This window comes from Scyliorhinus canicula, chromosome 16 (genome assembly GCF_902713615.1).
Source record: "Scyliorhinus canicula chromosome 16, sScyCan1.1, whole genome shotgun sequence".
Taxonomy (NCBI): domain Eukaryota; kingdom Metazoa; phylum Chordata; class Chondrichthyes; order Carcharhiniformes; family Scyliorhinidae; genus Scyliorhinus; species Scyliorhinus canicula.
The window spans coordinates 88,377,022-88,391,898 of NC_052161.1; the positions used below are offsets into that span (position 1 = coordinate 88,377,022).

Below are 14,877 nucleotides of genomic sequence, written 5' to 3' on the forward strand. Positions count from 1 at the left end.
GCAGTCTAGTGTCCATCAGTCTCTGCTCTCTGCAGTCTAGTGTCCATCAGTCTCTGTCCTCTGCAGTCTAGTGTCCCTCAGTCTCTGTCCTCTGCAGTCTGGTGTACATCAGCTCTGTCCTCTGCAGTCTAGTGTCCACCAGTCTCTGTCCTCTGCAGTCTAGTGTCCATCAGTCTCTGTCCTCTGCAGTCTTGTGTCCATCAGTCTCTGCCCTCTGCAGTCTGGTGTCCATCAGTCTCTGGCCTCTGCAGCCTCGGGACCAATGGACTCCTCCCTACCAGTCTTGGGTTTATTGGAATCTATTGCCATGTGGTTGTTGCCTCATTCACCCAGTTTAATGTCACAGTCACTCTCTCAGACCCGGGCTCACCTTGTGTGAATGAGTAGAGACATTTCTTGCCACATCCAATGTCACAGCACTGTTGATAAGCACGACAATCGTCATCATCCTCACAAGACTGAGTCACATTTTTCTTGCAGAGAGACGACACTTTGGAAACTTCTGGACATTTCTTTGGCAAAACTAAATAACATAAAAATCTAAATCAGTCAAATGTCACAGGACATAAAAATCTTATAACCTCAATTCCAGAGTAAATTAAGGTCAACAGTACCCAATTATACACTCCCAGGACAGGTACAGCATGGGGTTAGACAAAGTAAAGCTCCCTCCACTCTGTCCCCATCAAAGATCCAGAGAAAAGTTCTCTCTGCACTGTCCCCACCAAACACTCCCAGGACAGCACGGTGTTCGATCCAGAGTAAAGCTCCCTCAACACTGTGCCCCCCAAACATGCGCAGGACATTTACAGCATGGTGTTAGATACAGAGTAAAGTTCCATCGACACAGTTCCCATCAAACAATCCCCGGGGTGGAATACAGCGGGCTTTGATACACAGTGAAGCTCCATGTTCACTGTCACATTCAATCTCGGCCCTTCCTGCTCAGTCTGTGTGGGATTCCCCCATGAGAGCGTGTCTGCTGCTCTGTAACTGATGCTCACATTTGTTGATGAATGTTGGGACACATTTCGCCCCACAGCTGGTTTTGCAGCACATCTGCCAGATGTCACATTGGGTGTCGTTGCTGCAATCATTTCCTAGTGTCATGTCACACATCATTGTGAGTCTCCTGGAGACTGGGCATGTTCCATTCACTGAAATATAAGAGGAGACAAAATCACACCACAACCATCTCATCAGTGTGGGACCCTCCCAATCCCAAGAGCACTGGGAACTAGATCCTGCTCTGTGTCCGCTTTCTCCAGTGAACCTAACACACTTCCTGTCCCAGAGCTTTGGTCACTCTGATCTCCTGAGGCAGACTAACAGTCACACAAAATATCTGATTGTGGTATTACAAACTCCGGACCAGACCCCAACATTTTCTCGGATACCAGACAGAAATCCCAATTTGTTATTTTTAATTTGTAACACGTAAAGGAAAGATATTTCTCTCCAAGAGTGATTCCATGCATAAAACAGGGATGCGGGGCTGGATTCTCTGTTTTGGGGACCATGCCCTCACACCGTTGTAAAAACTGTGGCTTTTCACTTCAGAACAACTGGTGTGAGTGAGAGTGAGAGAGTGAGAGCAATGGAGAGAGCGAGGGAGATGGCAAGGGAGAGCACGAGGGAGAGCCTGAGGGAGAGCATGAGGGAGAGTGCGAGGGAGAGCACGAGGGAGAGCCTGAGGGAGAGCACGAGGGGGAGCACGAGGGAGAGCCTGAGGGAGCGTAGGAGGGAGAGCCTGAGGGAGTGTACGAGGGAGAGCCTGAGGGAGAGCGCGAGGGAGGGCACGAAGGGGAGCACGAGGGAGAGCCTGAGGGAGAGCACGAGGGGGAGCACGAGGGAGAGCCTGAGGGAGAGCCTGAGGGAGAGCGCGAGGGAGAGCACGAAGGGGAGCACGAGGGAGAGCGCGAGGGAAAGCCTGAGGGAGAGCACGAGGGAGAGCACGAGGGGGAGCACGAGTGAGAGCCTGAGGGAGAGCACGAGGGAGAGCACGAGGGGGAGCACGAAGGAAGAGCGAGGGAGAGAGCGAGAGACAGCACGAAGGGAGAGCGAGGGAGAGAGCGAGGGAGAGAGAGAGAGAGAGAGACCCTGTCAAATTAATGCTGAATCTCCGACAACCACCTGCAGAAACTGTTGTTCAGCTCACAGCTTTCTTTAACACAATTCAAAAAACTGACTGTTAGACACCTGGTACAGACCTGGATCCTCCATCACCACATCATCTGAATCTCACTCAACTTGCATGACTTAATTGCTTACGTTTATGCACAATATATCAAATGATCTACGGCCCTGAAATCAAAAACCCATCAGTCATTACTTTGTTAAAAAAAGCAGGACCTATTATAACAATGATCTCACTTTTATGACATCTTAATTACACCTTCTGCCGCCACAGTGTCTGTCTTTATTTTTTTCAGGACTTTTAAAACATGTTACTGCAGCACATATACATAGACCCTACCCCAGACTCTCAAAATCATTACTGCATCAGCGCATATCATATCGTATATATATTAATTTCATACATTCATCACAGTGGGAAGCTGAAATCCGTCTTGTTCAGTCTGATACCACACATTAGACTCAATGAACAGCGAGCAGGAGCAGGAATCCGGTATGATTCACCCCCTCCTAAACCCAGGGATCATTAGACTGGGATTAGAGCAAGAACATGGGCTGACTCACACCTCGCCCAAACACAGGGGACACTGGGCAGGATTCAGGAGCAGGAACCCTGGATGATTAACCATTCCACTCCCCCCCCCCACCCATCCCCTCCCCCTCCCCCACCCCATTCCCTGAACCATGGGATTGGACAGTAATCAGCAGCAGGACCCTGGGCACGTTCACCACTTTCCTAACCCAAGCGTCACTCGACAGGGATCAGGAGCGAGAACTGGGATGATTCTCTCCTCTCCATAACCCAGTGACCTCTGGACAGGAATCAGGAGCAGGGACCCAGGCTGATTCACTGCACCTCCCTAACTGAGGGGTCATCGGACTGGGAACAGGAGCAGGAACACGGAATGATTCACCCCCTCCCAAACCCAGGTGTTATTGGATAGGGAGCAGGAGCAGGAACCCGGGCTGATTTACTCCGCTCACTAATCCACGGTAAATAGACAGGGATCAGGAGCAGGAACACGGAATGATTCACCACCTCCCGAACCCAGGTGTTATTGGAAAGAGAGCAGGAGCAGAAACCCGGGTTAATTCACTCAATACTCTAACCTATGTTGACGGGAATGGGGTCAGTGTACAGTGGGTGGGGACGATTCTCTCACCTCCTGTGAAACACTTGGGGATACATTTCTTGCCGCAGTCGGCATCACAACAAGTGTGGAAAGCATCGCAATCCTTGTTCTCTTCACATGAATCTCCGGTGCTCATCTGGCAGAAGATGGAAAGTCTGTCCTCAGTGGGGCACTGGTCCGTTGGTTCTGAAGAGCAAAGGAGGAATTCACATTGATCCTGTCTCTTTCCCCACATCAGGGACATTTCAAAACGCTCTTTGGTCAATGGTTCACTTTTCTTTAAAGTGTCACAATGTTACAATCTGGGAAATGTGATGAGTAATGCACGCACAGCAAGATCCCACAATCAGCCCTCGAGGTTAAGGCTCAGTTCTGTCTGAATCATGGAATGGTCCCAGCACAGAAGGAGACCACTTGGACCATCGGGCTCATTCTGACCCTCCACAAGAGCAGTCCAGTTGGTTCTACCCCACCCTGTCACCACCCATCCCTGTACCCCAGCATTTCCTCCGTACTGCCCTCATTACTGACAATCAGGGATTGTGTGTCTGGATAATGTGCTCACGGCCTGACAGTCCCAGCCCGTTTCAACACAGCCGAGAATATGTGACTCACACTCTGATTTGCTTAGATGTTAGTCAGAGAACCATTGGACTACGTAAAGGAATCTCTAACACATCAGACTTCAATTGGGCCCATGCTTTTGCTCCTCAGCCTCTTTTAACAAAGGCAAACCAATCGTGCCCTCCATTGACTGGACGACACACCTCCCACACAGCCTCCTATCACGGAGGTACGAGGCTGACACTGCAGCCTCCAATGAGTGCATTGAGGCTGACAAATAAGCCCTGATTTTGTTCTACGTGATGACCCAGTTTACCATTCTCCGTCTCTTGCATGCGCACTTACTTTTTGCCAGGCACTCTGGTACACATCTCGGCCCACACTCCGTCTTACAGCATGATGCCCAGTGACCACAAGAATCATCATTCTCACAGGGAGAAGTGAAGTTCATCTTGCACACGTAATGCAGTCTGGATGAATGTGGACATGTCCCTCCGTGACCTGTAGGTAAGGCACAGATTGACATCACTCACTGATACTCCTGACCAACAGACACCATTCAATGCTCTATGTCCCACAACCAGAGCACGGGGTTAGATACAGAGTAAAGCTCCATCTTGACTGTTCCCAACAAACACGCCCAGGATAAGGAAATTACAGGGTAAAATACAGAGTAAAGATGCCTCTCCTGTCCACATCAAACACATACAGGACAGTCATAGCACGGGGTTAGATATAGAATAAAGAAACCTCTACACTGTCCCATCAATCACACCGAAGACAAGTGCAACATGGGCTAGACACAGAGTAAAGCGACCACTGCACAGTCAACATTAAACAGTCCCAGGACAGCGCCAGTACTGTGTTAGATTGAGTGATTGGCTGGTGGCCAATGAATTGAATGAAATGGCTGGGCTCTGCCTGGTAACAGGTGGTGATTTGACCCTATCCCACTGGAATGCTTTTCAGAGTCCCAAGGTTTCACTTTTGATTTTGACAGCATGGAAGCAAGACTCGGCTATCTCTCTCCAGAAAGGCTGATGTGAACCGTTGAGGATTCGGAATCCAGGTTTTCTCCATTTTGGCTTGGTCAGAACAGAACTGACTCCATTTTGAACATCACAGAAATACGTAGACACCATTTGTATTTGGAGACCTATAGATGTATCCTTCTCTTCGATCCCAACACTTATTTAGGAAGTCTTCAATGACATGGATCCACGACCGACAGAGGTAGGGGGTTTTGTCATGAGTGACGTATCCGAACATTGTGCATTAGAAAGTAACTGAAATCCTGTTAACTGTTTGAGACAAAGAAATGTAACCTCCCCTCGTGAGAGCTACTCGGACTCTTAACAGAGAAACTGATTTCCCTCTTTTGGTGGCTGAGCCTGATATAGGCTTGTAAGATAGTCCCTTCAGATCTGGAACACCTAAACCCCACTCACACTTGCAATAACTGAAATAATTGTGCATGCAGGTGCAATGGGGGGCGTGGAACAGAATCACAGATGCCCATTGCATGCTAGACTATCTTACAATGGATACAAACAAACTGTTACTTTAATCAGACTTTGTAACTGATACTTTGTAAAGATAATGAGACTGCTTTAGAATGTCACATTTTAAACTGGGACTGTTGTTACACACTTACCTTGTGTATTCACTCTGTATTGTGGCCATGTATCTGTATTATACTCACTCTATATAAACGCAAGTATAACTTGTATTATAATTTTTTTATACCAGTAATATAAAATCATAGAATCCCTACAGTGCAGAAGGAGGCCATTCGGCCCATCGAGTCTGAACCGACCCACTGAAAGAGCACCCTACAGAGGCCTTCTCCGCCGGCTTATCTCCTTTATCGTGACAGCCAATGTAACACTCAGCTCAATAAAGACATTGCACTAGAAACACTATCGTCTTTGAAGTCATCTGTTGTCTTCAAAGTAAAAAGGCCTAGTGCAGCTTTCAAGGCTGCTGTGAAACTGGCTGGAGCCTCATAGTGAGCTAACTGATAAGCACAGGAATACAGGCTACTGGTGCCAGCCTGTTACAGGGAGGGTGGCAGACATTAATCCATCCTCTGTTGGATGAAGGTGTCTTAGGTTGACTAATTCCTGGAGATGTGACCTGGTATCAATTCTAAAGTCACAAGAGGAGACTTCCTAAACATTCAGGATGATAATGTCATCAAATATTTATTGGTGGAAAACAAGGATACCGAATGGTGGAGGTATGGGAGGTATGGTACACACGGGAGCGATATGCCATCAATGAACACACGACGAGTGGTGAACGTAACTGAGGCTTTAATACCTTTATACATGAGCCCGAGGGGAGGAGCCACAGGCAGAGACAGCAGGGACAGGCCCAGGCATGTAACAATACAATACAATACAGTGGTTTACCACATTCACCCCCTGTTAAAAACGAGTCCAGCGTGGGTGAAGTGGGCTTAAAGATCAAGTCTGTCGGGGGACTTGACCTTCCGCCGTGATCGCCTCAGTCCCGGCTGTGGTGTGGACACCTGCGTGTCCGGGTGCATGTTGCCCTCTTCTTCACCCAGTTGCTGAGTCGGTGGAGAGGGGGACGGGGGGCGGTGTATGGGCGGGGATGGTGGCGATGGTTGCTGGGGAACCTGCAGGTGCCAAATCCCGAAGGGAGACTGTGTCCTGTCGCCCGTCATGATGTGCCATGGAGGCATATTGTGGATTGGCATGGAGGAGCAGGACCTTCTCGGTGTGGGGGATCTGATTCATGGCTCCTCGCATGCTTCCGGAGGAGGACGGGCCCTGGGACTGTCTGCCAGGACGGGGGCGAGACCCCGGAGGTGGACTTCCCAGGAAAGGCAAACATACGCTCGTGACGAGTCTCATTGGTGGCAGTACACAGGAGCGACCGGATGGATTGGACTGCATCAGGGAGGACCTCCTGCCAGCAGGAGACTGGGAGACTTCTAGACCGTAGGTCCAGGAGGACGGCCTTCCAGACCGTCGCGTCTCCGTCTCCACCTGTCTGTTGCCCTGAGGGTTGTAGCTGGTCGTCCTGCTGGAGGCGATGCCCTTGCTCAGCAGGAACTGATGCAACTCGTCGCTCATGAAGGAGGAACCCCGATCGCTATGGATGTAGGTGGGGAACCCGAACAAGGTGAAAAGAATGGGCTGGGCCTTGGTGACGGTGGCAGAGGTCATGTCAGGGCATGGGATGGCAAAGGGGAATCTTGAGTACTCGTCAACAATGTTGAGGAAGTACACGTAACGATCAGTGGAGGGGAGGGGCCCTTTGAAATCGACACTACGCCTTTACCAGGTGCGCTCTGTCTGGCCGATAGAAGTGCAGTTTGCACTCTGTGCAGACCTGGCAGTCCCTGGTCACGGTCCTGACCTCCTGGATGGAGTAAGGCAGGTTGCGAGCCTTGATTAAAGTGAAAGAAACGGGTGACCCCCGGGTGATAGAGGTCATTGTGGAGAGCCCGGAGTCGGTCACCTTGTGCGCTGGCACATGTACCATGGGATAGGGCATCTGGGGGCTCATTGAGCTTCCCAGGTCAATACAACATATCGTAGTTTTAGGTGGAGAGCTCGATCCTCCACCTCAGAATCTTGTCGTTGTTGATCTTGCCCCGCTGTGTGTTATTGAACATGAAGGCAACCGACCGTTGGTCAGCGAGGAGAGTGAATCGACTGCCGGCCAGGTAATGCCTCCAATGTCGCACAGCTTCTACAATGGCTTGGGCTTCCTTTTCGATGGAGGATTGTCGAATTTCGGAGGCATGGAGGGTACGGGAGAAGAAAGCCACGGGCCTGCCCGCCTGGTTGACATTAGCGGTCAGCGCAAAGTCCGACGCATCGCTCTCCACCTGGAACGGAATGGACTCGTCCACAGTGTGCATCACGGCTTTGGCAATATCTGCCTTTCTGCGGTTGAAGGCCATGCGGGCCTCAGCCATTAGGGAAAAACGGTGGATTTAATAAGTGCGCGGGCCTTGTCTACATAATTGGGGACCCACTGGGCATAGTCGGAGAAGAACTCTAGTCACATCTTCAGGGCCTTGGGGCAGTGGGGGAGGGGGAGTTCCAGGAGGGGGCACATCCGGTCAGTGTCGGGCCGTCGGACTCCGTTTTCCACAACGTAGCCAAGGATGGCTCGGCGGGTTGTACGGAAAACACATTTTTCCTTATTGTAAGTGAGGTTCAGGAGTTGAGCGGTGTGGAGGAAATGCCGGAAGTTTTCGTCATGGTCCTGCTGGTCATGCCGCAGATGGTAACATTATCTATGGACGGGAATGTGGCCCGCAGTCCGTACTGGTCAACCATCCGGTGCATTTCTCGCTGGAAGACCGAGATCCCATTGGTGACGCCGAAGGGAACCCTGAGGAAGTGGTAGAGGCGGCCATCTGTCTCGAAAGCAGTGTATTGGCGGCCCTCCGGACGGAGAGGGAGCTGGTGGTATGCGGACTTCAAGTCAACTGTGGAGAACACTCGATACTGCGCAATTTGATTGACCATGTCGGATATGCGTGGCAGGGGGTACGCATCGAGCTGTGTGTACCGGGTTATGGTCTGATTGTAGTCGATGACCAACCGGTGCTTCTCCCCAGTCTTGACGACCAGCACTTGGGCTCTCCAGGGGCTGTTACTCTGCTCAATGACCCCGTCTAGTAGGAGCCGCCGGACATTCGACCTGATAAAGGTCCTATCCCTGGCACTGTATCGCCTGCTCCTAGTAGCGACAGGCTTACAGTCCGGGGTGAGGTTAGCAAAGAGCGAGGGTGGGGCGACCTTAAGGGTCGCGAGGCTACAGACGGTGAGGGGAGGGCAGGGGTCCGCCAAACTTTAAAGTAATGCTTTGGAGGCGGCACTGGTAGTCGAACTCCAGTAATAGGGCAGCGCAGAGATGGGGAAGGACGTAGAGTTTGAAGTTAGTGTACTCTACGCCTTGTACAGTAAGGGTCGCAACACAGTGCCCGTGGATTTCTACTGCACATGATCTGGAAGCCAGGGAGATTTTCTGGGTCGCAGGTAAGATTGGGAGGGAGCAGCGCCTTACCGTATCTGGGTGTATGAAGCTGTCTGTGCTCCCGGAATCGAAAAGGCAGGCCGTCTCATGCCCATTGATCCAGACCGTCATCCTCGATTTTGTGAGGTGATGGGGCCATGGCTGGTTGAGCGTGATGGAGGCGAGCATCAGAAGGTGATGGGTCGCCCGGTCAGAGGTAGCGGTGGCCAGCGGACAATCGGCTGAGCAGTCTCCTTGTGAGGCTGCGGAGTGGTCCCAAAATGGCGGCCCCCATGGGTCGGGAGTGGCGGGTGAAGTACAAAATGGCGTTAAAGATGGCAGCCCCCATGTGTCGCATGTGGCGGCTGAAATCGAAGATGGCTGCGAAGATGGCGGCTCCCATGGGTCACACATGGCGGGTGACGTGGCAGATGGGGGCAGCCCCGACAGGCAGCAGGCAGCGTTGCTGGGCCTAGAAGCTCTAAGGAGAGATATCGGACCTCGCAGGCTTTCGCCAAGTGGCCCTTCCTCCCACACCTGTTGCAAGTTGCGTTCCGTGCAGGGCAGCGTTGTCCGGAATGATTACCCTGGCCGCAAAAGTAGTACGTTGGACGTCTGACGTTGGCGGGCTGCAGCGCGGCACAGGTTTGCACCACACGCGGGTCGGATGATGGCGGCGCCCATGAGGTCCATGAGGGGGCCGCGAGGTCGGAGGTGTAGGCCTCCATGTTCTGGTAGCCCCCCTCCAGTGGGTTTGAGAGTTGCACTGTCTCTGGGACGCTGAGCGTACTCCCTTCTAGCAATCACTGGCGGATGTAGTTTGATTTCATGCCTGCGACATAAGCGTCCCTGACCAACAGCTCCGCGTGTTGGGTAGCCGATACCGCCTGGCATCACAGTTCCGGCAGAGTACCTGCAAGGCACGCAAGAATTTTGCTAGTGACTCCCCAGGGCGTTGTCGTCTCGTGGCAAGAAGGTGTCTAGCACACACCTCGTTCACAGACTTAACATCGTGTGCCTTCAGCAGCATTATCGCCTCCGTATACGAGGGGGCGTCCCTGATGAGAAGAAAGACTTGCGGGCTCACCCTTGCGTGGAGGATCTGCTTCTTTTGGAGGTCGGTGAAGTCTTCGGTGAAGGATCTGAGGTACGCTTCGAAGCAGCTTAGCCAGTTCTCGAATGTTGCAGCGGTGTTGACTGCCTGTGGGTCTAGCTCCATGCGATCAGGCTTGAGTGATGAATTCATCTTAGATGTTTAGTGTATTAAATTGATATGCCATCAATGAACACATGACGAGTGGTGAACGTAACTGAGGCGTTAATGCACGAAACAGAAAGCCTCCTGGCCTCTGATCCGAACTGGATCAGAGGCGGAGACCAGCCACCTTTATACATGAGCCCGATGGGAGGAGCCACAGGCGGAGCCAGCAGGGACAAGCCGTGACATGTAAAAATACAGTACAATACAATACAGTGGTTTACCACAGGGAGGTACAGGCGAAGAGTGTAAAAAGCCGATGAACAGAATTCAATGCTTGATCCTGGTTTACTTTTTTGAGTCTAACAGCCATCTGCCTCTCTCTCTCTAGAAATGCTGCTGTGAGTTCTATCCCTCTCTCTCTCTCTCTCTATATGTCGATCTCTCCAGAATGCCTGTGTGATTGCTCTCTCTCTCCAGAAGGCCTGTGAGTGCACTATTGGGCCTAGTGCTCTAATTCACCGTGCACTATCCGAGGGTGTCTTAACATCATCAAAGACTCCCAACACAGGACAGCATAGGGTTACATACAGTGTAAATCTCGAGTCTGGAGGTGAGAGAACCAGGCAGGTGAGGCTTGGACAGTCCATATTCCTTACCTTCAAACTTGAGCTTCATCACACATCTGTTCCCACATCCAGCCTCACAACAGCTCTGCCAAATATCACAATCATCATCGCTGGAACATCGATTTCCCAGTTTCATCTGACAAATGGGAGTGAGTCGCGATTCTGCTGGGCATTCAAAGACCTCCTCTGTAGACACAAGAACATTTTGGGTGTCAAATTGAACTGATTCTGGAGAGAGACAATGGTCGCAACCTAAGGAATAGGAGGAGGAAGAGGCCATTCGGCCCCTCCTATCTGCCCCGCCATTCAATAAGATTCATAACTGAATGAAAAGCTTAACTCCACTAATCCTGCCTCCTCTATATTTCACTTGATTCCATTCAGAGTCCAAACATCAATCCATCTCAGTCATGAGTATACTCAACAACTGAGCAATTCTGGCTGTGATGAATGTATAAATTTCAGTTATATTGTATTCTAAGTATTGGTGAAGTCAGGGATAAAAGCCGACATTACAGTATGTTCGACTGTTAGACTGCTGCAGTCATGTTTTTAAAAGAATATTGGTTTGAAAGACAAGCAATCTCTTTCTTGAAGAATAACTGTAAAGCAAATATCCTTCAGGCCAAATGTTATTTAGGGTGGATTGAGAGCTGGGATGGTTTATTTTCTTGTTGTTTATGTGGGAATAAAGATTGCAAGTAAGGCTATTGTATTTCTCTGTGTTGAGCAGTGTTGTTTTGGGGGTAATTGTGAGCTACTTTTGCGTGTGATGATAAAGATTTCAATACTTTGCTAGTAATATAGTTTTGTTTTAAAATACCAAACCCCTATTTCTTTGTACAATCACTCCTGCAACAATGTATCCTTTCCTCACATTCTTACCAAATAAAATAAACTATTGTTTTTTTTACAGTATCGCTGTTGAGGTATGGTCTGGGATTGTAATATGGCTCTCTGGATCGAGAATTGCAAAGATTACCAACCCTCTCACCCCTGTCACAATACTCCCTTCACTCTATATCAACCATTTTTCCCCTTATATATACTCTCTCATGCAACTGTCCTCTCTCATGCGTCCTCTCTCACAAGTTCTCTGCTTGTTCAGGCACACTCCCCCCTTTCTCACCTGCCCTCTCCCCTCTATCATGTGCCCTCTCTCACACGTCATCAACCCTCTCCCAAATTCCATCTCCCCTTTTCCATGTGCCCTGTCCACTCTCCGCACTCACACTATCACTGTCCTGCTCAACTCCATCTTCTCTCACTCACCCTGTCCCCTCTAAGTCACCCTCTCCCCTTTCACAAATTCTACTCTTTTACAGATCCCCCCAGTATTGTTCTCACCCTTCTTGTGGAAGGTGTAGACACATCGTTTCCCACAATCTCCGACTTGACAGCACTTCTTCCAGCCTGTGCAATCCTCGTCTCTCTCACACTTCTCCGCCTCCCCCTTGTCACAGATGTGTTGCGTCGTGGAAAGTTCTGGACATTCCCTGTTACTCTTCCCTGCTTTAAAAATGAGAATGCAACGAGAGGCAAGTTTTGCAAATCAACAACTAAAATACCAAGAATGTTAGAGATTCCAGGGACAGGGAGAGAGGGCGACAGTCCAAGGAGGGATTTGAAAACAAGGATGATGATTCTAAATTTGAGGAAATGGCAGACAAATGGAACATTGTCTTTTATTTCCAGAGGAATCAATTTAAAATGAGTGAAGTTTTGCTCCAGTTGTACAGGTTGCAAAGTGACCACATCTGGAGTACTGTGCATGATTTTGGTATCCGTACTTAAGGAATTACTTAAATTATATTCAGAGCCATTCAGAGAGGGCTGGCTTGTCTGATTCCTGGGATGGAGGGAGGATTAGTTTATGAAGAAATGTTGAGCAGTTTGGGTCTGTCTCCATTGGATTCAGAAGAATGAGAGATGATCTTATTGAAAAATACAAGATCCTGATGGGGCCTGTCAGGGTGGATGCTGGGATGATGTTTCCCCCTCATGGGGAAAGACTATGACTTGACGACTGGCGATCAGGATAATTTCATTCTCTGTGTGGGGTGTGAGGTTGTAGAATTGACTTCTCCAGAAAGCAGCACAGGCTGGGTCATTGAATGTATTCAAGGTCGAGTTAAATAGAGTTTTGATCAGCAAGGGAGTCAAAGGGTATGGGCGGGGTAGACAGCAAGGTGAAGCTGAGGCCACAATGAGATCAGCCATGATCTGATCGAATGAGAAAGCTCCAGGATCCAAACTGAACTGAGCAGCTCCAGCTGGGAATTGAAGAAATCTTTATTCTTGAATGGGTTGTTGGCATTAATTGCCGATCCCTAATTGCCCTGAGAAGGTGGTGGTTGTGTTGTTCCTTGTGTCTTAAGAAAGCTCGTAGTCTTAAAGTTGAAGTATATGTTTTATTGTGAGTTCGTTCTCTCTTCAGTGCTTAATTTAAAGTTACATCTGTGCTGCTAATCTGTCTTGCTACCAGCTCCCGTTCCTGTGAAGTGTGTCCTGACTTCCTGTTTGTGTGTATTTATATCTCTCCTGTGCTCCCTCTAGTGCTTGCTCAGTTGTATTGCATCTACACAGATATACAATCACCACAGTGGTGAGCAATTCTCCTCAATACTCAACCACATTGTTATGGATCACATGGAGGCCAGACCAGATAAGGATGGCAGATTTCCCTCTCTGAGGGGTGTTAGTGAATCGGATGTGTTGTTACGTAATCAATGATAGTTATATCATAGTTTTAGATTCTGGATTTATGAATTCAATTCAAATTCCACCAGTTGCCATGGAGGGATTAAAACACATTTTCCCTGAGCATTCTTCTGTGTCTCTGGATTACGAGTACAGCGACGTTACCGTTATGTCACCATCTCCCCCTATGTATGAACTGGAACTATTCAATATGGGGTTGCTGGGACAGTTTGTCCCTCTTACCGTCTCCGAAAGCGCGATGCACACATCTTTTCCCACAGCCAGCATCGCAGCACGTTAACCACAAATCACAGTCATCATTATCCTCACAATCTTTTCCGTAATTTACATCACACATGGGTCGCAGGCGGCTGGGAGCCGGGCAGCTGCCATTCTCTGTTAGGAAACAACAAGCAGATTGGCTTAAATATGTATCAAATCTCAGGTACCTTTTCTGCAGGTATATAGATTGAATCTCAATTGTAACATTCAAATATTCCCAGGAAAGCTCCAGCAAAGGGAAAGATACAGAGTAGAGCTCCTTCTACAGTGTAATGACAACAGATTTCCCCCCCACACTGTAATGAATTCTCAGTTCCACCGCACTGCAATGACTACTCACTCCCCCCACACCCCTCACTCCCCCCACAATATAATGACTCCTGACTTCCCCGCACACTAATGAATTTCACTCCCCCCACGTACCAGCCTCCCCGGACAGGCGCCGGAATGTGGCGACTAGGGGCTTTTCACAGTAACTTCATTGAAGCCTACTCGTGACAATAAGCGATTTTCATTTTCATAATGAATTCTCACACCCACCACACTGCAATGACTCATCACTCCCCCACACTGTAATGACTCCTGACTTCCCCACACACTAATGAATTTCACTCCCCCCACCCTGTAATAAATTTTTACACCCACCACACTGTAATGAATTCTCAGTCGCCGAACACTGTAATGAATTCTCAGTCGCCCCACACTGTAATGAATTCTCAGTCCCTCCATACTATAATGACCCCTGACTTCCCCCACACACTGATGAATTCTCATTCCCCCCACACTGTAATAAATTCTCAATCTCCCCCACACTGTAATGAATTCTCAGTCGCCCAACACTGTAATGAATTCTCAGTCGCCCCACACTGTAATGAATTCTCAGTCCCTCCATACTATAATGACTCCTGACTTCCCCCACACACTGATGAATTCTCATTCCCCCCACACTGTAATAAATTCTCAATCTCCCCCACACTGTAATGACGCCTCACTCACCCACACTGGAGCGACTCCTCACTCCCACCACACAGTAACGATTCCTCAATCTCCCCCACGCTGAAATTATTCCTTACTCCCCCAATCATGAATCCTCACTATCCCCCCACACTGAACTCACTGTGTCTGACCGGTCACATGGTCACACCCAGATAGCTTGGTCACTTGGGCAGAGATGTGGCAAATGGAGTTTAATCCGGACAAATGTGGGGAAATGCATTTTTGTGGGAGTATA

General features: G+C 49.4%; 1 protein-coding gene across 1 annotated transcript in view; it reads right to left on the minus strand.

The window, feature by feature from the left end:
- LOC119951018 (cell death abnormality protein 1-like) overlaps positions 1-14,877 on the minus strand; it is a 32,281-nt gene that overhangs the window by 11,636 nt on the left and 5,768 nt on the right. Inside the window, exons 8-14 of the mRNA XM_038774051.1 lie at positions 13,608-13,760; positions 12,012-12,173; positions 10,695-10,850; positions 4,179-4,334; positions 3,300-3,455; positions 1,005-1,157; positions 371-523 (exon numbers count right to left, since the gene is read on the minus strand). Of these exons, the coding sequence (XP_038629979.1) occupies positions 371-523; positions 1,005-1,157; positions 3,300-3,455; positions 4,179-4,334; positions 10,695-10,850; positions 12,012-12,173; positions 13,608-13,760 (1,089 nt within the window). The remainder of the gene's footprint in view (positions 1-370; positions 524-1,004; positions 1,158-3,299; positions 3,456-4,178; positions 4,335-10,694; positions 10,851-12,011; positions 12,174-13,607; positions 13,761-14,877) is intronic.